The 23,704-nt window shown below is 37.8% G+C and overlaps 1 protein-coding gene across 2 annotated transcripts in view; it reads left to right on the top strand.

Moving 5' to 3' along the window:
- The first annotated feature begins 320 nt into the window (after nt 1-320).
- Nucleotides 321-23,704, top strand: part of LOC129084169 (cytochrome P450 7B1) — a 165,114-nt gene continuing 141,730 nt past the window's right edge. For both annotated transcript variants that reach the window (XM_054590198.1, XM_054590199.1), the window contains exon 1: nt 321-645. In XM_054590198.1, the coding sequence (XP_054446173.1) occupies nt 533-645 (113 nt within the window). In that variant the 5' untranslated portion in view covers nt 321-532. The remainder of the gene's footprint in view (nt 646-23,704) is intronic.

The following is a 23,704-nucleotide window of genomic DNA, read 5'->3' as shown; positions in this document are numbered from 1 at the left end:
GGCTCTCCGGCCCTGCCCTAAGAGGTCCCCGGTGCCAGAGCGCGGCGAGCACAGTCCCACTGTCCTAACGCGCAAGCAAGGTCCCTCCTGAGAGGCGCGGGGTAAGGGCTGGGGAACCCAAGCCACACTCACTGCCAACTCAGAACAGAAAGCCCCCTCCTTTAGGCCTTCGGAGGCTCGCTCTCGGGAAATCCCAACCCTTTCCCCTTCTACGGCCCTTCTTCCCGCCCCGTTTTTAAGGAGCAACCCAAGGAGCGACCGGGAGGGAGGCGGTCGCCGAGTGGGGCGGTGCGCGTGGGTGGGGGTTGTGCCGGGGGAGGCGAGTCCGGGAACTTTGAGGCCCAGCCTCCAGGGGTCCCGCAGTGACATTCCTGAGAGCGCCGAGGGCAGGCCAGCCTCTAGGGCCGGACTGAGAGCGCAGACGAGAAACCGCGCCACTCTGCGGAGTCGCCGGCCGCACCACTCGGAGAGAGACCTGAGCAGCTCATCGCGGTCGCGCGCGAACCGGACGGCGGAAGACGGGTCTGTGAGCATGGGCCGCATCTTGCTGGAGCCGTTGCTGCCGCAGCTACTCAGCCCCTCGGGCCTGGTCCTTGCTGCGACCCTGCTGCTCCTCGTTCTGTGCCTACGCTCCCGGCGCACCAGGTAAGCGGCCGGGAGACCTCCCCGCGCGGCCGCGCGGCCTCGCGGCCCGGACCACGCATGCGCTCTGGGCTCCGTGGACTGCGCGCCATCCAGTTGACCTGGAGTCCCTTTCACGATTTCGGGAGCAGATAGTCAAAACTTGCCGGGGCCCCGTGGACTGCGCGCCATTCAGATGACCTAGAGTCCCCTCCATGATTTCGGAAGCAGATAGTAAAAAAACGGCGCCTTTTGAGGTCCTGTGTAACGATAAAGGATTTTGTGCTTCTCTCCCAACATACGCGTGCATATTAAAGCGTTGGGACCGAATTTGGTTTCCGGTACCAGTACAGGTTGTAATAAGCCTTAGGTTTGTGTTATACATTATGCATGATGGATGGCTTCCAAACGCATTTTGGTGCCTTGTTACAGCGAATTGATATTTCAGAGCCTAGAATTCATCGAGCATTTCTGGAGGGGAATTTCTTACATTGATTTCATTCAGTTAAAAGTGAATGTTTCGGGGAATTGTATGGTATGAACAATAGCTCTGGGGGCCTCTCTGCCTCAGTTTATCTCACTGTACCTCATCTGGGAAGACGAAATAACAGGACCTCCACCTTTCGTACCTCCCTCCATCCCCCTTTCCCTCCGGTCTTATGAGGGTTGGTTGGTTTGTGTTTGCTTAATCCCTTCACCTTTTTCACCCAGAACTCTGACAGCTGTCAGTATATTCTATTAGTCTGTTTCTATTTTGTTTGTCAGTTTATTTTGTTCATTAGATTCCACATATAAGTGAAATCATATGGTATTTGTCTTTCTCTGACTGGCTTATTTCACTTAGCATGATACTCTCCAGGTCTATCCGTGCTGTCGGAAAAAGGTAAGATTTCCTTCTTTTTTACAGCCAAGTAGTATTCCACTGTATAAATGGACCACAGCTTTCTAAAAAAGTTGTTGTTTCTATTACAGATGTCCCCATTTTCCCTGCCATTGCCAGCCCCTACCCTCCTCCCACCCCCCTTCTCTCAGGCAGTCACCACTCCGTTGTCCGTGTCTATGAGTTATGCACATATGTTCTACTGATGGGTGCTTGGGCTTTCAGTTTGATGTAGTCCCACTTCTTTTTTCCTTTTGTTTCCCTTGCTTGGCGAGATATAGCAGGAAAAATATTGCTGTGAGAAATGTCTGAGATTTTTCTGCTTATGTTTTCTTCCAGGATTTTTATGGTTTTGAGTCTAACATTTAAGTCTTTAATCCATTTTGAGTTTGTTCTTGTGTATGGTGTAAAAAGGTGATCTAGCTTAATTTTCTTTTTTTGCACATATCAGTCCAATTTTTCCAACACCATTTATTGAATAGAAAATCTTTACCTCATTATATGTTTTTGCCTCCTTTGTCAAACATTAATTGACCAAAAAGGCATGGGTTATTTCTGGGTTCTCTATTATGTTCCATTAATCTAGATGTAAAAGACCTGTACTTGGAAAATTATGATACTGAAGACAGAAACTGAAGAAGAGCCCTGGCCGGGTAGCTCAATTGGTTAGAGTGTCATCCTGATACGCCAAGTTTGCAGGTTTGATTCCCTAGTCAGGACACATACAAGAATCAACCAATGAACACATAAATAAGTGGAGCAATAAACCAATCTCTCTCTCTCTCTCTCAAGTAAATAAATAAATAAAAATTTTAAAAAAGAAATTGAAGAATAAGTGGAAGCATATACCATATTCAGAAAAAATTTACATCATTAAAATACCCATGCTTCCCAAAGCAATCTACAGATTTTTTGCAATTCCTATTAAGATACCAATGGTATATTTCACAGAACTAGAACAAATATTCCAAAAATTTATATGGAACCACAAAAGGACCCTGAATAGCCACAATTAACTTGAGAAAGAAGAACAAAGTTGGAAGAATCACATTACCTGATATCAAACTGTACTACAAGGCCATATTAATCAAAACAGCATGGTACTGGCATAAAAACAAAGATGTAGATCAATGGAAGAAAATATATTTTAGATACCTTTCTATGTCAGTTTACTGAAATCATTATTTGTAATGATTTTATAGAGATAGACCACACACACACACACACACTCACACACACACACACACACACACACACAGATATCTTTGGGTTTAGGGGGAAGTATTTGCGTAGAATTTTGGAGTTGTCAAAATATATGTGTGCCTTACACTTTAATAGATGTTGCCAAAGTACTGTGTTACTACTAATGATTTATGTAAGTCCCAGTTTCTCCATATCCTGTCAATACTGGTATAAATCATTTTAATTTCACCAATTTGATACTAATAAAAATAAAACTTTATTTTTTCTTAATTTTTATTTATTTTTGATGGACTTTGGAATCCTTAAAGGACATAATTTTCTCTTTGTTTTTGTATGATTAATAATAAATGATGATTAACCACTTCCAATTATTAATAGCTCTTATATGATAAGCATTGTTATACTTTCATACCTGCTATAATTATTTTTACTATTGTTATTAGTATTTAAGAGTTTCTGGGTATACCTCTTGTTTAAAAAGCCCTTCTACTCTCCAACATGGTAAAAAACATTCACCACTATTTTCCATCTAGTTTATTTTTAAAAGACTTTACACATACATATTAAATTTTTATTTCCATTCAATATCTATCCTTTGAAAAATTATGTCTGAAACGTTTGTAATATAGCATAATATAGGAATGTTGGATGTTCCAAAGCAAACATTTAAATGTCACCTAAAAAATTGGTAAACATTTTTAAAAATAGGTAGAAACCAGCTTAGAGGTCATTTGTTGTCCTTGGCCACCCACCAGCCTATTCCTCCTCTTTTGAATACAGCACTTTGATTTTCTTCTGTGAAATTGGTTTTCCTTTTTGGATATGATCTGGTGAGAGTGTCAACCATGGAAGCCATTGCAGTGTCCTTCAGGAGAGAATATAGTGGCTTGGCCTAGAGTTGTAACTCTGGGGTTGATAGGAAGTATTTAGAATTAGGATATATTTTTGGTGGTAGAGTCAGTAGGACATGCTAATGGAACTAATGTGGCATATAAAGGAGAGAAAAGTCAACAATGAAGCTTAGAAGGTGTTTTTTTCCCATGCTGTATGCTTCTTGTCTGATCATCTGTGTATAGTGTGATGCCATTTCCTGAGATAGGATTTCAGGGATTTGAGGAGATCAAGAATTTGATAGGGAGAGAGGTATGTATTTCTGGTGCTCAGGGGAGAAGTCAAAGCAGGATATAGAATTGTGAAAGTCACAAACATGAAAATGGCTTGTAAAGTCATGAGTGTTGAGTTGATCACCTGGTCAGAGAGTTTGATGGAGAGTCAGAGGGCCAGAGTCACTCTCCCTACTGAAGAACATAGCAGAGAAAGAGGAACCAGCAGACTGAGAAGGGGAAATGATGGGGAAATGATGATTTCCTCGTCCAATGATTGGGAAAAAAAACCCAAGTAAAGATGGTGTCCTGGAAGCTAGATAGGGACAAATTTCAACAAGTAGGGGAAGTTATTTGTATCAAGTGATACTGAGAAGTCTAGTTTGATGAGGACAAAGAAATGAACATTAGAGTTGACAAGATGCAAAATTGGTAAGAGCTATGCAAAGAATTGGTGGAAATGAAAGTCTGTTTGAAGTAGATTGAAATGCTGTCCTACATAGCTTCTAAGATCTTATATTCAGGCTAGAGTGCAATTTAGTATTATGTTTTATATCTCTTGAGCCAATAATTCCAGTAATTTTATTTAAAAGAATTTCTCATGATGAAATAATCATGAAGTTCCTTAAAGGTTTAACCTTGAAACTGTTCATTAGGGCTGCTTATTATAGTGAAACATTAGGAAAAAACCAGATTACTGGAAAAATAATGGTTTATTTAAAAAATTCTAGCATGCCCAAATAACAGAAAATCATGTAGCCATAATATGTATAATGTAGAATATATGAAGACATGGAAAATCATATTCAAGCTATATAAAGTAATAAAAATTACAAAACAATATGTTCATATACATGGTGTTAATGATCTCCAGCCAGAGACCAATGGAAACACACCTGTAGTTGAACAAGTTGAGTTATTGCTTATTGTAGTGAAAACACACGCCATTCATCTAAATAGGAGACCATTAAGAAGGACCTATTTGGGGCATACATTATAGGATTTTGGAAAGGGTTTAAGGAAACAAGGTTTTGTTCTGTTGATAAAATACTGTCAGAAAGTGGAGACTGTTCTGATTGAACATAATTTTTTATTCTATTTTATTTTTTATTTTTAAATTCTATTTTTCAATTACAGTTTACATTCAATATTATTTTGTATTTGTTTCATGCATATAACACAGTGGTTAAATAACCATATACTTTACAATGTGTTTCCCCCCACATTTCTAGTACCCACCTACACCATAATAGTCATTACAATATTGACCATTGTCCATGTTCATGAGTCCTTTTTCCTCTTTTGCTCATTCCTTCTGCTCCCTAAACCCTACACCCCACAGAGCTGTCAGCCTGCTATCTGTGAGTCTGTCTCTGCTTTGCTTGTTAGTTCAGATTGTTCACAAGATTCCAAATATGAGTAAATCATATTGTATTTAAAAAAATCATATGGTATTTGTATTTCTCTGACTAGCTTAGTTCACTTAGCATAATGTTCTACAGGTCCATCCATTCTGTCACAAAGGGTACATTTTTTCTTTTTTGTGGCCAAGTAGTATTCCATTGTACAGATGTCCCATAGTTGTTTTATCCACTCATCTACTGATGAGTGCTTCCATATCTTGGCAATTGTAAATAATGCTGCAATGAACATAGGGGTGCCTAAGCTGCGCGGTTAAGGAATACAGCAGGAGACACTGATTAAGCCTAAGAGAAAGCCTGCAGGTGAAAGCAGATGTCTGGGAGCTCTGAGACTTCAGCTAACCTTCCCCCAGGCCCAGTGCTGGATAAAAGCCTGCCTTGGTGCACAGCTCGGTTCTTTCTGCACACACTCAGGTCCAGCAGAGGGAGCAATCAGCTGTGGATCACTGATAGCTCTAAACAAGTTGCCCAGGGGCAGTCACAGGTAGCATCTTACGTAGTTCTGCACTAGAGTCTTTGCAGATCTACCTAATACACACATGCAAACACAAAGAGGCAACCAAAATGGGAAGACAAAGAAACAGACCCCAAATGAAAAAAACGAGAATTCTTCAGAAGAAGAACTAAATGAAATGGAGGCAAGCAATTTATTATATGTAGAGTTTAGAGTAATGATTATAAGGATACTCAACAGCATGAAAAAAGATATACAAACCATAAAAAAGGACAAGGCTGAAATAAAGAATGCAGTATCTGAAATAAATAACACACTGGAAGGAATAAACAGTAAGTTGGATGAAGCCGAGGATCAAATCAGTGATTTGGGAAATAAGGTAGAAAAAAACACCCAAGCCAAAAAGAAAAAAAATGTTTTTAAAAATTAGCAGAGTTTAAGATACTTTTAGGAAAACATGAGGAGTAATAACATCTGAGGGGATGGGGATACAAGGGGAATAAATGGCAATGGAAAAAATACAGTAAAAAATAAAGTGAAAAAAATTATTGACTATATTCCCTGTGCTATACTTTACATCCCAGTGATTATTTTTAACTACCAATTTGTACTTCTTAATCCTTTCATCTTTTTTAACCTAGTCCTCCATTGTCCCCCCTCCCTTCAGGCAACCATCAGTCTGTTGTCTGTATTTTTGAGTCTGTTCCTCCTTTGTTCATTTATATTGTTTTTTAGATTCCACAAATAAATGAAATCATATGGTATTTGTCTTTCTCTGACTGATTTATTTCACTGAGCATAATGCCCGCTAGGCCCATCTATGCTGTTGCAAAGGGTAAGATTTCATTTTTTTTATTGAACATCTTTAATAACTCTCACCTATAAGGAAAGAGGAATGGATTGAGGCTAAATCTGTAATTGGTAAATAAATGACAGGCACTAATTTTAGTAAGGTTTGGGGCATGTTTGTTCATCTTATTGATTTGGAAAGTTGATGATTTTGTCAGTATTTAGACATGGTCTTATTTTTGTCTTTTTCCATAATGGTCATGGAGTAGTTTTGCTTGATGCCAGTGTTTGTGCAAGTGCATGATCAATAGAAAAACAAAGTGTCCTAGCTGTGGATGCCAAACAAGCACTTAAATCTCAGGGGCTGCTTCTATCTTTCTTAAAAGAGATTGCAAAGATATGCCTCAGACAGTTTGGGATAGGTAAAATTTAAATGTGCAGATTTTTAGTGTACAATTTGATTAGTTTTCATAAATGTATATACCAATGTTACTGCCATCCCAATCAAGATATAGAATATTTTCATCATCCTAGAAAGTTTTCTCAGGCTGCATTCTAGTTAGCCCCCACCCTTGAACTCTGATTTAGTGTTGCCTGTTCTTTAACTTCATATAAATGGGATTTTGTAGTACCTGCTTTTGTGTATGTCTTCTTTTTCTCAACTTACAAATTTTGAGATTCACCCATGTTGTGCCATGTGTCAGTAATTCATTTATTTTATTTCCCTGCAGAGTAGTTTACATATATTGGGTTGGCCAAAAAATTCATTTGGTTTTTTTCATATGATGGCTCCAATGGTGCTGAGTGTTCTTTAATGTCATTTGAAACAATTTTGTTGGCTGTATTGTAGCAGCTATCATATCAGCATGCATTTTAAAAAATTACCAAAATTGCTGAATTTTTGTGTATCCATTTTAACATTGGAGATGAAAGAAAATAAGCAACATTTTTGATGCATTACGCTTTAGTATTTCAATAAAGGTAAAAACACAACTGAAATGCATAAAAAAGATTTGCACAGTGTACAGAGAAGGTGCTATGACTGACTGAATGTGTCAAAAGTGCTTTGTGAAGTTTCTTGGTACTATTGACCTTTTTGCCAAATAATTCTTTGCTGTGGGGTTGCCTTGTGCTTAAGAAGATGTTTAGCAGCACCCCTGGCCTCTACGCAGTAGAAGTCAAGAGTAAGAGATAGCTGACATACTCAAAATATCCAAGTCAATAAAATAACTGATGAAAATGAAAGATGTGCCCTGGCTGGTGTGGGTCAGTGGATTGAGTGCGGGCCTGCTAACTTAAGGGTTGTTGGTTCAATTCCCAGTCAGGACACATGCCTGGGTTGCAGCCCAGGTCTGTGGTAGGGGATGCTCAAGAGGCAACCACACACTGATGTCTCTTTCCCTCTCTCCCTCCCTTCCCTTCTCTAAAAATAAATAAAATGTTTTAAAAAAATACATCTTCTGTTTTACGGAAAAAACCAAACACACATTTTGGCCAACCCAAGGGGTGAGTGTGCGTGTGTGTGTGGGTGTGTGTATGTGTATTATATAGTGTGTGTGTGTGTATAATGTAGTATATACATTATATAATTTATACTACATTCATTATGTATGTGAATTAACACTACAATTTCGTCATATTTTGTTAATTGATGTTTAGTTGTTTCCAGTTTAGGATTATTATGAATAAAGCTTCTGTAAATGTTCCTTCACAAGATATCTGTGGGTATATATTTAGTTGTTTGGGGGGTTAAACCCTTAGGATCTAGGACAAGTTTTATGGGTCATATGATAGAGACTTTTATACCCACAACCGTTTTGGAAAGTTGTCCCCGTTCCATAGTAATTGCACTATTCTACACGTCCACCAGTACTATCTGTGAGTTCCAGTTGTTGCACATGCTCACCACATCATTTAATGTCTCCAGTCTATTGTTTTTCAGCACTATCTTTCTAGATTCTGTATTTTGTTATCCTACCCTGAAGAGTGTTGGATTTTGTTATAGTGTGTATATAGATTTCTCTCTGATTATCTTGGTAGGGCTACATTCCTCTTGGTGGGTCTAGAGAATCCATTTCCTTGCCTTTCCCAGCTTCTAGAGGCTGCTAGAATGCAAAGCATTTTTTCATATGCTGACATTCCTACCTCTTTCTTGTAAGGAACCATGTGATTACCCAATAAGGACCCAAGCCATATTAATTTAGGATAATCTTCCCATCCCAGGGTCCTAATTTTAGTCACATCTGCAAAGTTCATTTTGCTGTATAAAGTAACATATTCACAGGTTTGGAGGATTAAGATGTAGACATCTTTGGGGGACATTATTCTTCCCACCATTGTACTCCAACCAACCTCCAAAGATTTATTATGTCCATCCTACATGCAAAATATATTCACCCCATCCCAATATCCACAAAAGTCTCAACCCATTACAGCATCAACTCAGAGTCCAAAAAGACCCATCAAAATCTCAGCATCTCAAAAGTTTCATATCTCATCATATAAATCATCCAAATGAGGTCTGGGAACCTTGGGACAAAATTCCGAACTTCATGAGTCTCCCAAGTCTGTCATAGGGATTTACTGTATGAGACAATCGGCTCCTCCATGGAGTATGTTCTCCACTGAGTATGTTCTCCACCATATTCCTCATTTCCTGGATAATCCCATTTATATTTCCGGCTTTTTCAGAGATGGCTATGATGCACCACATGCTTAATCTTTTCAATGAGTAATACTCTGTGTGGGAATGAGGATCTGTGACTAAATACTCCAACCTTTTGATTCTTCCCCAGCACTGTGAAAAACTGTCCAGCCACATTTTTGGTCTTCTGTCCAGAGCACTCTTTCCTGACAGTGAATATGCTAGTTTTGGTTGGTGTCTTTTGCAGTCTGGATAGGCAGAGAATCCCCCAACTCATCAATTCCTGGTTCTTTTGTGCTTAACAGTTCCCTTCATTGATATCTTTCCTCTCACATTTTACTAAGAGCAGCAAGAAAAAACTATGCTGCCTCATTAACACTTTGCTTAGAAATCTCCTCAGCTAAATATCCAAATTAATCATTTACAAATGCTGCTTTCCATATAACTTCAGGATACAACACAACTAAACTTTCTGTAATTATATGATGGGGATTTCTTTTCTTCAGTTTCCAATAACATGCTCCTTATTTCACCTGAGCCCTCCCCAGCAGCGCCTTTAATGTTAATATTTCTACTTATAGTCTATTTATGACAATGTAAATATTAAGGTAATATATTTGTTCTCACTTCCTTCTGAGTCCTCACAAGGGGAGTTGTTCACATCCATATTTCTACTCACCATGTTTTCAAGGCAATCTAGGGCTTTTCTATCATCTTCCTCAAAATTCTCCCAGCACCTGCCTATTGCCCTATTCCAAAGCCACTTCTATATTTTAAGGTACTTGGCACTTCCAGGTACCAGAATCTGCATGCGTTTCCTATTGCTGCTGTAACAAATTACCACAAGTTTAGGAGTGTAAAACAAGACAGACTTATTCTTGAGGTCACAGTCTTACTGGGCTGCTATCAAGGTGTCAGTAGGGCTGAGACTCTTCTGAAGGCTCTAACGGAAAACACTAGATTTAGAGAACACATCTCAACTTGTGCTGGATGAACAAAGTCTTCAACTAGCAAAATACTTCTAAGAATGAACCCAGAAGAGGATTTCTCCCCAAATGACATTTCCCAGGTGCCTCAGAGAAAATCTTGTTACTCAGCAGAGGATTCAAGGTGTCCATGAACTCTGTGACCACTGACAAGTTAACTAACCGATCTGCGTCATCATCCCTAACTAGAAAATGGAAATAACAGCTATCTTACAAGGTAGACATGAGAAACAAAGTGCATGAGGAGTGTGAGCACATTTTGTAAAGCATGAAGTCACTTAGAAGACAGGTGGCTTGCACCTTCAGCTTTCCTTAGCATTTCCCAGAGACCTTTCTCTCCTAGTTGCCAGTTAGGGGGAAAAAGGGGTGGGTTTCCTTCCCTCTTTCATCTCTTTCCCCCAGTACACATGTTCCCACACCCCCAAAATGCTGTAATAGGTAAGAAATAAGATGTAAATGCTAAGATAAATTTTAGTCAAAGTAAAAATTCAGTGATTTGTTTTTGAGTTGTAAGATGTCAAGGTTATGTTGATAATGAATTGTTTTGAAATGTTGATTTGTTAACATCACTGTATCACATAAATCAATTATTTTTTCTTTGTAATTACTTAATTACTCTCAGACAAGACCCCTGGTGTCCTAGGTTCCTCACATTATTACTGTTGCCTAGAGAATATGAACTAGGTTGCCATCATTAACGGATGTTTTTCTTATGTTCCCCTTTTCTCATATCACAATTAGGAAAAGGATGTGGGCAGCTGAAAGCCAAGTATTTTTTACTCAAGAGTATGCTGAATTTAAGAAGTGAATTTTTTTGTGTTTTTACATAGGAGGTGATAGGGAGATCTCCAGGTACATCTGGGGCTCTTGATTAAATGAATAAGCAGGTACTGCATGGTGTTATACTTTCCCTTATTAAGCTACAGAGTTTGGATTGGTCTTGTTGCCATTTGAGACAGATTTCTGACTTGCTTCAGTGTTTTATTTTGTAAATTGAAAAAATGTTTCTGAAAACCCAGAACATTCCTATTGGGTAGTTCCAGCAACATGTGAGCTCTGAAAAACAAATACTTTGTTGTTTATTTTGTATGTCATTCAAAATGACCACTTAATGCTTCATGAGATGGTCAGAACTGCTAATATCATCAGCACTGAGGAATGGTCAATGCTATAATCATATTTGCCTTATAAATCCTGGCTATCTCTTTAAAAATATCAACTGTTTTCATAAGAGAAATCAATTCAGATCTTATGCTGTACCAACCTAAATCTCTTACGTCAATCAGAATAAAATCTTGAAATGCATACCTTAACAATATAGGAATATTTATGTATGTAAAGTCACTTGTAGCTCAGTGTTTCCCAACAGTAAAACCTTCTTGTAGAGGCAGTGCAGCATAAGGCAGTGAGCATCGCTAGAAGCCAAAATGGACCTAGATCCAAAAAAGAAAAAAAAAAGAAAAGAACAAAATGGACCTAGATCCAAAATCCAACCCCTCCCCAGACAATGTTGAGTTTTGAGAAGAAGAAAAGAGAAGGTTGAAATTGTAAGACAAAACAAAACAAACAAACAAATAAAAACTTCAGTAGTTGAAAGCATTTTTAAAAGAAAGTGTTAACTGGGTGATAAAGGACCAGGTTCAGGGACATGAAGTCTAAACCACCAACAGCATCGTGAAGTGGAGAAGGTAGCAGCTCCACCATCCTGGAGGTGGTGATGCTCCATCACACATCAAGTTTGGGGGGAAATTGGAAGTTGTTCTGAAAGAATTTACATTGGCTGCAGATAAGGTAGGCAGAATAAGGTGAAGTGTGGGCAGTTTGGGGTAGGGGCAGAGTCCAGAAGGAAGATGTGTTTGCTTCTTTGGACTGGTTGTGGGCAACAGTCTAGAAAGCTCATGGGAAAGTAAGAAGTGGGGGCTCTTGGGGTGGGTGTCACTTGACCTTTCTTTTTTAATTATCTTTGTAATAGCCACCAGGAAGTTAATTCAAAGTTCCAGTGTACACTCAGGAGTGTGAGCAGCCTATTGCTGGTTTTGCCTCGAGGTGTTAATTGATCAGCCCCCTCTTACTTTTCTTCCACTCTCTGGCCTGCTGTAATTTAATTTTGGACATCTCAGAAATTTTTCCTTTTCACAATGTGAGGCCCTGCTTTACACCAGGCTCAGCGATTAGATGTTTTTGCATGTATTATCTCATTTAATCTTCATTGCAGTTCATAATAAGTTATCTTATTATTAAGCTATTTTTCAGAAGAGAAAAACACAATAAAAGATTACCTAATTTACCTCTTTGAAGCAGGATAGGTTTTTGAATCCGGGTCCGTTATACCTGTGGTAGACAGAAGAAAACCTCCTCAACCCTGAAGTTGTTCACACCTTCATGTCCAGAACCTGACTGTATTAGGTTTCATGGCAGAGCATTACGGTTGCAGATGGCATGGAGGTTGCTAATCAGCTAACCTTAAAATGTGGGATGATCCTGAATTGTTCAAATAGGCCCAGTGTAGTCACAAATTAAAACTGGAAGAGAGCAGAAGAGAAGGTCAACCAAACATTGAAGGCTTTGGAGACAGGACTAAGGAGTCCAAAAGCCAAAGAATGTGTGGGCAGCCTCTCGAAGCTGGAAAGACAAAGAAGTAGATTCCCTTTAGAGCCTCTAGAAAGGAACCTAGCACTGCAAACACCTTGATTTTAGCCAAGGGAGACCCATTTTGGACATCTGGCCTAGAAAACTGTAAGATAATAAATCTGTACTGGTTAAGTCACAGATTTGTGGTAATTTGTTACAGAGGCCATAGAATGCTAACCCAATAGCCTTACTCCCCATGCTCTCTGCACTAAACTATACTGCTTCTTGTAAGAAGATTATAAAGAAGGGTAAGACTGGGATTTGGATGACTTTGCTGGTGCCCAATGACAAGCAGGATAGAGAGTGAATGTTTCTAAATACTCAGTGCTTTTCTCACTTGGCCAATATAAAATAGTTTGAGAATTTTAGGTCCCAGACTTCACAGATTATCATGGGCTATTCATTGATGTCTCTCTTCCTTATCCCTCAATTCATGAGTAAGCTTTGAAGAGTTGTAATGTATCTAGTAACTCCATGAATCTTTAGAATCCTTTTGAAAATAAAACATAGGTTGTAGGCATTGAGATACAGATATGATTTGGTCAGGAAACTTTTTATTTTCAAAACTGGTACATTCCTCCTTCCTGCCGCCCACAGCCTGGAGAGCTGAGGACGACTCTGTGGATTTTTCATTATTGTTTATTTATTTTTTATAGTTTACTTTCAGTATTATTTTGTATTGGTTTCAGGTATACAGCATAGTGGTCAGACAGTCATCTGTTTTACAAAGTGGTCCCCCCAGTATTTCCAGACTCTGAGAACTTGGAGATCTAGGGGAATGGGATGCTGTACTTCACTGATTCCTCCCAAAATAGTAAAGCTGAAAGAGCCATCCACTGCAGAGGAGAGGTTAGCACCTTCTTGTAGGAGAATATTTTGTACTTTATCTGAAGTAAAATTCCATTCAAACGACTTCAGGTTACTGTTCTGTGAAAGACAAAGGACAAAATTATAGAAAGCTACCTTGATGAATGAGAGAAGGTGACATCTATTATATCATGCATTTTTATAGCTGCAGTGCTCATTTTTATGGCTTTGGCATTTTTTTTTCAACATAGGAGTATTTGGGATGGTATCTTTTTTTGTTGCTAGGAAAGTAGAAAGAATTAATTAAGTCTGTAATTGTGTAATACAAAAATTAATAGAAATTTTAATAAAACTGCTACCATAACAGGATTTAAATCCATTGTTGCTTCTCATCATAACTATCCCAAATAGTTGGTAGTGATGAAGGGGAAACTTTAGAAGCTTTACTTTAGTTTTAGCCCCTAGCACAGTACCCAACGCCGGCTAGGTTCCCATGAATATTTGTTACAAGAATGAAAGATGAATGAATGAATGAGTTAACTGCTTGGTGCACTAATTGTACCTACTTCCAATATAAATATTTTAGAGCTGTAGATCTCGATATCAAAATATACAAACTGCGAATAAAAAGGATAAATCATGTATTGCCCATATCAGGGTTTTTTGCTGCTTTAATTAAAAAGTGAAGATTTTATAAGCAAGTGCTTCTATCATGAATATTTAAAATGGAGAACATATTTGCAATAATGATTCTTTAGTGTAAACCTCACTGAAAACAGCGATTGGAATGCAGTCAATTCCTAAAATTTCTGTTTCTGAAAATTCAGAGTTTAAAAATATGTATTGTGAACTTTCAGGTCTAGGTACTGGAATTGTATAACCGTGCTAAAGATTCTCCTCCCTGGCGTAGGTGGACATTGCTTCATTTAACAGATCAGAACTCCTTTGTGAAAAGGCTGAGCCTGGTTTTGGTTAATCACACAGAGTCACACACAGTTTGGTCTTTATACACGTATAACAAATAATGATAGGATGATTACTCATAAGTATTAAAAGAATCAGGTTTTCTGCTTAAAAATCAAAGTTGCCCTGGTGCAAGCGTTGCTTTGTTTTAGAACTATGAACACCCGTACTGCCTTATCCCAGGAAGACAAACGGCTTGTGGTTCAGTCATATCTGGTGAAAATTTAATGTCCTTTCAGTGCAAGACGGGAAGAGATTAACATCTTTGGAAGGTGGACAGTTACCACTTTAAGTTTAGCTACTCCAACATTGTTGACTCTTTTATATGTCTTAGTATATTAAGTTTATAGTAGTATAGAATTGTTTTTGACTTGTTATAATAATGACAGCCAACATTTCTGAGTACTTCCTATGTGTGCACTAGACCTAGAGGCAAGTGCTTATATTCATTATTGTATGGAATTTATTGAACCCTCCCTCATAATAACTTTCCTCATTTTACAGAGATAAAAAGTAAGTCTTATGCTTAAAAACAGTGTCCCAAAATTATAAAATTAGAATATAGGTCATTATATAGTGTTTGACTTCAAGTCCAAACATTTAATACAGTTTTTCTTGTTTATTATTCTTTTAAATTTCCTTGTAATATTGTTCTGATATTTGCACTTTGTACTAAAAATAAAAATATTAAGACCTAGTGCATCTCTTAAACATTTCTAGTAAGATATGTTAACTAAGATATGACTATACATATTTATACTTTAAAACAACATGTTGTCTATAAAAAGCAGGAAGTACTCTGCTATCTCCCTCTGACATGAGATTGTAGGAAAGTCATATTCAATGAACAATGTGAGAAAAATGCCTTTTTTTTTCTTATCCCGTTTACTAGCTTTTGCACGTACTCACATAATGACTCAGCAGAGGATCTGAGGTTTATTGTGCCCTCAGATGCCCTTTATTTAGATACAATGTCTTGGCTAAAGTGAATTTATTCAGATACAATGTCTTCACTACTTTAATGAATATGAGAGTATAGATATCCCTTTGGGATCCTGATTTCAATTTTTTTAAAAAATTTTATACCTAGAAGTGGAATTGCTGGATCATATGGTAGTTCTGCTTTTAATTTTTTGAGGAACTTTCATATTGTTTTCCATAGTGACTGCACCAAATTGCATTGCCACCAACGGTGCGCAAGGGTTCCATTTCTTCACATCCTCACCAACACTTTTTTTAATAGCTGTCTTAACAGGTGTTAGGTAATATCTTATTGTGTTTTTTTTCATTCTTGTCTGAAGATATGTTTATTGATTTAGAGTGAGAGGATGAGAGAGAAAGAGAGAAACATTGATTGGCTGCCTCTCATATGAACCCTGACCAAGGATTGAACCACTGAGCCCAGGTATGTGCCCTGACCAGGTTTCTAACTTACAACCTTTTGGTGTTGAAACAATGCCCCAGCCAAATGAGCCACCTCTAGCCAAGGCTCTCATTATAGTTTTGATTTGCATTTCCTGGATAATTACTGAGATTACACACCTTCCCATATACCTGTTGGCCATTTGTACCTCTTCTTTGAAAAAATGTCTATTCACTTCTTTTGTCCATTTTTTAATTGGGTTATTTGTTTTTTTACTATTGAACTTTAGTAGTTCCCTATAGATTTTGGATATTAATGATTTATCAGATATATGGTTTGCAGAGATTTCCTCCTATTCCATTGGTTGCTGTTTCATTTTTTTTTCTTGATAGTTTCCTTTGCTGTGCAGAAGCTTTTTGGTTTAAAATAGTCCTACATGTTTGTTTTTGCTTTTGTTGCCGGTGCCTTTAGTGTCAAATCCAAGAAATCATTGTCAAGGAGCTTTTCTTCTATGTTTTCTTCTAGGAGACCCTGCCTCTTAAGACAGAATATTGAGCAGGCTGAGAGCCATACTGTAATCTTTCCGAAAACTTGTAAAGTTTGACTTAAAATCACTGTTTTCCAAAGGAAAACCATGTTGAAGCAACCTGGAATCAAAGGGGAAGGATATTTTCACCCTCTGGGAATCCATTAAAGACAGTTTAGTGTGTTTCCCCTTTTAACAGTCCTTTCTAAATGTATTACACAAGCTGTCACACTATTACTGCAGTTCCTATTGCATATAGAGAAGCAGCATTAAATACTGTGTGAGAAAGTGTTACAGACGGTTCAAAGATGACTTGATGAAGCAAAACGCAGTGGTTCCTGATATGTTTCTTGAATGCTTTCAGAGCTATAGTGAGATTTTAACCTGACTCTGGATTTAGAATGGGCTTTTTCACATGGACAAAGAAGCTCAACACTGTGTATAGAATGCATAACTTTGCTTTTATTACTTTGCAGGCATGCATGCAACTTCTTTCACTATGCATGCAGTGTATGTGTGTGTGAATATATAAATGTGTAAATATATGTGTGTATATATGTGTATAGATTTCAAACTAGTTCTACCCTTTTTGCTTGTCAGTGTGTTATACCATATGGTTAGAGCATCATGCCAAAAGATAAAAATATTCCTAGACCATATGAAATCACCAGTCAACTGAAGAAGGGTAAAGACTTTTGACCACAGCATTTGTGACTGTGATGCATTTGAGGACAGTAGTACAAGGCTTATTACCCCAATTCTAAAAACAGGACATATTTTGAAATAAATGTGGCTCTTTTTAAGAGAAGGAATCCAAAAGTAACATCTTTGAAAATTTTATTTTTCTAAAGTAAAGAAATTTATTCAAATCAGTGTTTTCTTTCTATATGGAAAATCTCCATATTTATATATAAAACTTTCCCCCCTTATTTTCCTCTCTAGAGTTTCCATATAGGGAGGCCTTAGAGATACAGCCTACTCTACCACAGGTGGATGGAGTCTCTTGGTTGCAGATAATATGGCCACTACATAGTTTCTCTAACTTATTCCATGAGTGGGACGTTTCAACCAAGATAAGAAAAGTACAGAAAATCAAATCCCACAGCATTCCTAAGAACCATGGAATGTGATCCAAGGCTGTTTACTCCCCTCCAAAATAAGCAATAAAGGGTCTGCAGGTGGTCTACAATATGCCTTACTTGTGCTACTCAGAGTTTACTCATTTTAGGTCTTAGGTAGACCGGGGGTCTTTTGTGACCCATTGAATTTTGTTTCCAACTAATCAATTAAACTAAGATGGGCCAGGGGAGTAACTTCAATACTTAATTTCCTAACCAAAGACTGAGTATGTTTTTTGCTAGAGAGGTGTGTTAATATATAGAGCAAGTGCCAGCATCATGAAAATTCTGGGTGGCAGTTCTATAAATAGTACTCATGTTATTTGACAAAGATGCATTCTTAATTTCCATCTCTTCACTAATTGTCATTCTTCTTTTTTTGTATTTAATCTTAATTTTTTGTTTAATAAAATGATCCTACCTGAGCTTTGTTATAGGATGGGTCTAAAATAGAGTACTCTTACTAGACCTCCTCATTTTATGATTTATATTTGAACCCTCCTATTTTACAATTGAATTCTTAGGTAGTGGTTGTCTTACCTTGAGACAAGCATAGATGTCAAAAATGTTCAAGCAAAAGTCTTAGTCTAGAAGTATCTATGTATTTTATTAGTACTTGGGCTTTTCCCTTTGTTCACTGGAGATCCACCATAGAGTAATTATTTTAGTCTCAAGTATAAGGTAATAAAATTACCATAGAGTAATTACTTTAGTCTCAAGTATAAGTTAATAAAAGAATAGGTAGGTAAAAGTGTTCTTAATTGCACTGTATTGGAAGATATATGCAAATTGCATTCTACTTTGTAGGCAACAATTATATTTTTAAAGGCCTAGTCTTTCTGTTTTAGGAGCCAAAGTGACTGACTGCTTCATGTCAGATTGCTTAATCTGCGTTAAGATAACTCAATCCCTCTTTGAAACTCTGTATTTGTACTCTTAAAACAGTCGTGTTTGAGAAGAAATTCTGGCCAAACAGAACCAAAAACTGGACTAGTGTCTGTTTTGGGACTTAAAAAATTGTTACTTTGTTACAAAAAATGAACTCATAAACTAAGAGTGTCAAGCACTGTGCTTATATGATATGGTAAGAGAGTTTTTTACGTATTTTACCATGACTCATATTTGTCAGACATCTCATGACCTATATAAAAAAATGTAGAAAAGATGCTAGGTGATTGAATCACTTAGAATTGATCATTCTTCATTTGGAAACCACTTCGAATAGTGACAGTTTTATAACTATTTATGATATACACAGATTTGTTTTCAAATTCACCCCTTGCCATAGAAACTGTGATGATTTATGAAAAGAAAAAGGAGCATGCCGGGACATTGTCATGGTCTGTCGCAGGAGGACTTTGGAAAATGACTAGAACTTTGGTTGTATCCAGAGCTTGCTTTCCCAGGGTCTCTGAAGCCTTAGGATCAAGTAAGAAAGAAGCCATGGCCGTGAGGGCTTTATTTTTCCAACTGCTCTTTCCAAGTTTCCTTTGGAATGCTACAGTTACAACCAGGTCAAAAAAGATAACTAAGAATACTTATCCTTATTTAAAAAAAAAACAATTAGGGGCATGATATTTGTGGAAAAGGTAATGGTGGAACTAACTTCTGCACAGAAAATGGCATGACAACATATCACACTAATCTCTCTCTGAGCCTCAGTTTTCTCATAAATAAGGATGTCAGACTAGATAATCACTTTGGAAATGATAATGATTCTACAAGGACATTGCCATTCTTCAGTTAACCACACCAAACAATGTATATTTCAGCTATCTGGAATGTATATGTCTTCGAACACAGCATGCCTTTTTTGTTTTGTTTTTAATTCCATTGCAATCGCTTTCTTTCTTCCCTTTTAGACCCAGTGTAAAAGCTCCACCTGTCCAAAGTTTTTCCAGCCCCTTCCCAGGCAGAATTTACTGTCTTCCCCGCCTGCCTCACCCAGTATCCCCCAGCACCTCAGAATTTACTTCACAGCATATCATAATTATCAGTCAATAGACATTACTCCCAGCCATTGTGTTAGGAACTAGTACAAGAAGAATCAGAGTCTGCTTTTCATTTACCTCTATGTTCTCAGCACCTAGAAAAAAGATGCCTGGTGCATGATAGGTAGTCAATTAAGTAAAACATTAATAATTTAAAAAATAACTGTCCTTAAATAAAATCAATGCTCATGATAATGTGGAAAATAAAGCCCGTGGACAATTTTCTTTGTAGTCACCGTTGGTCCATAAAGTGCTGAGAAACCTGACATACACAGTTGATTCCCAAGATATGAGTCACAGCTCCACATGAGCCAGAGCTAAGGCAATTAAGCAAGTGGGAATTCCTTTTAGTTCACTAGTCAACTATGTAAGTAGTTTTATGGTCGAACATAAAAGGATCAAAAGATCCTGAATCCCAGAGAGAGTCCAGGGCCTTGGGAAACAACTCATTTTTAAAGACTGAGAGCAATACTGTTTCTGAGAATTGGAGAAAAGAGTTGTTTAAATGGGATTAGACAAGGACATTTGGAAATCTAAGCATGCTCCTAGAACTCAGATCAGAGGCAAGAAGGCCATTTCAAAACACAAATTGGATGAAACTCTTCGTACAAAAACAAAATAGCAGAGGGTAAGGTATTTGACTATCTATATTCACATTTGTTCAGAATACTTCAGGTGTCAATATGGCAGAATGCTGAAGAACCAGGGCTTTAGAACCAGAGAGATAAGGAAGCTACTTACCTCTGCTACTTATTTGAGGTAAGACTTTCCACAATTTATTTTACCTCTGATGATAGAAGTAGTTTTAGAGGCAGATGGGTGAATTTTGAAAATTTGCAATTTCATTGCTTATACCCTTGAAGGAAAGCAGGTATGTACTATTCAGTAAATAGTTATTAAACTCCTACAATAGCCAAAACCCTGAGGGGTATAGAAAGTACAGTAAGATACCAATAAGATGCCATTTCTGCCACACATACTATATAGCTGCATTAGGAAAATGTATAACTACATCTCAACCTTCCAATGTTCATACTTCCCTGATATATTACTTTAAGATTGCTTAACACCTGTATTTGTCAGTATTTACACACTTAGTGTCTTATAATACTGACAGATCAAGTAAGATGATCCCTTAAGGCTGTGTGACTTACACTAGAAGAAGTTGAAGCCACTAATGTCAACTGTTACATAAATCACCCAACAATCACCAAGGCAAAAAAAAATTGCTTTCTCTCAAATCCATTAGTCTTTCCTTTCATGTGTTCTTTTCAGTTCAGTTCAACAAATATGTGTTGGTTGCCTCTATATTCATGCTTTTTTTGCTGCTGGATGTACAGAGATGAAAGTCAATTTCTCTGTTTAACCCATAATCTCTAGAGATGCATAAAGTGTCCAGCAGTTTTATTGCACAGTGTGATAGGTAGGCAGGAGAAAGACAAGTACACATCACACATGCACACACACAAACAAAACAAAACAACTCTTAATAGTAGGGCTAGATCAGAGAAATTCTTAGGAGCAGGAACTACTAGACTTGATATTGGGCTGCACGTGGATGGAGGAAAGAGGCAAGGTGTAAGGATGATTCTTAGGCTTCTAGTCTGAGTGCCTATCACTGGTCATTTGATGATGTAGAAACTGTTTAGGGAGGTTGGTTTGGGGTCCAGAAGATGAACTCACTTTTTTGGTCATGATGAATGGGCAGTGCCTATGGTATACCCTGTTGTCCTATTGTTGACATTATTTTTCCTTCAATTCTAACTTAATGATTTTTATCAGGAAAGGGTCAGAGTAGTGGGTGGGATAGTAGAAATAAATGGAGGTAGTGGGAAGCTCAAGGCAAGTCTCTCAGATGTCACATCTTCTCCAACATCTCATGTTACATATACATGTTATCTACTATTCTTTCACAAGCTGTACCTTCTGAGCCAAAGTAATTGGCTTAAGGGTAGGCATGTGACCTAAGGGTCTTTCACTTGAATTTCTTCAAACTCCAGAAGACCCTGTTCATTTATAGTCCTGCAGTTATAAAGATGTGAGCCTGGAAATGGCTAGCAGCCATTTGCCCTATCTTGAGAGAAGCAGGTCTACATCTTGAGAGAAGGTTTAGCTGATTAGCAGGAAAAAAAAGCAGACAGGATAGCTGAAGATCATCCTCATTCATTCATTCAGCAAATGTTTTTTAATTCCTTGTTTATTTTTAAATTAATTTATTTTTATTGACTTTATTGGGGTGACATTGGTTAGTAAATTTATATCAGTTTCAGGTGTACATTATATAATACATCATCTGTATATTGTATTATGTGTTCACCACCTCAAGTCAAATCTCCTTCCATCACCATTTATCTCCCCTTTACCCTCCCTACTTCCTCCCACCCCCTTTCCCTCTGGTAATCACCTTACTGTTATCTGTGTCTATGAATTTTTCTTTTTTGCTTAATCCCTTCACCTTCTTCATGCAGCCCCACAACCCCGCTCACCCCTGTGACAGCTGTCAGTCTGTTCTCTGTTTATGACTCTGTTTCTATTTTGTTGGTTAGTTTATTTTGTTCATTAGATTCCACATATAAGTGAAATCATATGGTACTTGTCTTTCTCTGACTGGCTTACTTAAACATTTCTTGAATGTCAGATGTATGCCAGAAATTGTTTTAGATGCTTGGAAAACACCAAAGAACAACGCAGACAAAAGCAATTAATCTGCACTTGAGCTCACATTGGAGACAGACATTAATAACATAATAAATGAATAAATTCTATGGCATGTTAGGAGTGAGTGCTGAAGGAAAATAGAGCAGAATAAGAGGGATCTAGAAGTATAACTGGTTGTAAATTTATATAGGTTAACTTTCATTGAGGAGGTAATAGTTGTGCACAGAATTGAAGTGAGGAGGTGGTGACTGGAATTTTGGTGGAAAGAATGTTTCCGAATGTTCCGAAGGAACAACCAGTGCACGGACAGTAAAATGGAAGCATGCCTAATGTCCCTGGGGAGCAGTGAGCAGGCCAGTGTTCTGAGAATGAAGTGAGTGATGCGTGATGTGGTTGAATATCAGGTCAGGGAAGTGACAAGTAGTCAGCTTGCGAAAGGCTTTGAAGACTATTGCAAGACTTTGGCTTTTATTCCTAGGGAAGTGGGAAACATTGGAAAGTTGGGGATAGTGGTCATCTGATTCACATTGTAAAATAATCACTCTGGCTGGGCAGGCTGGAAACCAGACACCTGTAGGAGGTCAAGAAGTGATAGTGGCTCAGGTTAGACAGGTGAGAAGTAGTCAGAATCTGAATATACAGGGTCTGGCACAAATAATGCCCCCTTTTTTTTATTACAAAATCTTTTATTACAAAATCTTTTATTACAAAATCATCAGCATGTGTGATTTTGTAACATAACAATATAACACTCAAGCATACCATATGACATTTTAGGTGAAATGTTCAAATTAAAACTATAAATTATTAATTACACCCATATTATTATCCTACCAACCACACTCAAGCAGACATTACTTCTGCCAGACCCCTGTATTTTGGAGGTAGAACTGACCGAATTCCTGAAAGAGGGAACTTAAGTAAAACTCTAAGGTATGTGGCCTGACAACTGGAGGTTGGAGTTGCTAAAAGCTGAAGTAAAGTGCTGTGCAAGGGTGTGCTCGGAAGGGAAGATCAATTTCTCAGTTGTAGATGTGTTAGAGTTCAGATTTCTAATTACACAGCTAAATGGGCGTGTCCTGTGGGTGGTCAGATATTTAAATATCAAGTTTAAGAGAGAGGTCTGGATTGGAGATACAAGTTTTTGGGTCCTTGGCATATAGATAGAAAATTGAGGCAATAAAAGTGGATGAAATTAAAGGGGCAGTATGGATATAAAAGAGCAGAGGACCACGAACTGAGCCTTGGGCAAAAGAGGACTGAAAAGGGGCCAATCAATGAGGTAGAGGAAAACTTTGAGAGTGTTGTGTCGAAGTGAAGAAAGCATGTCAAGGAAGAGCGACCCATGAACTATGTCAAATGCTGCTGGTCAGTCAGGTAAGATAAGTATCAAGAAGTCTCTTGAGTTTAACAAGGTAGTGATCATTGTTGATCTCATCAAAGGAAGTTTCTGTGGATTGGTAGAGCTGAAAAACTCTTTAGAGGAGGCTTAATGGAAAATGGCAGGAGTGAGATTGGAGACAGTGACTACAGATAAATCTCTTAA

Source organism: Pteronotus mesoamericanus, unplaced genomic scaffold (genome assembly GCF_021234165.1).
Source record: "Pteronotus mesoamericanus isolate MK-2021 breed Mesoamerican mustached bat unplaced genomic scaffold, CSHL_Meso_final scaffold_174, whole genome shotgun sequence".
Lineage (NCBI taxonomy): Eukaryota > Metazoa > Chordata > Mammalia > Chiroptera > Mormoopidae > Pteronotus > Pteronotus mesoamericanus.
This window is presented reverse-complemented; position numbering and strand designations above follow the sequence as displayed.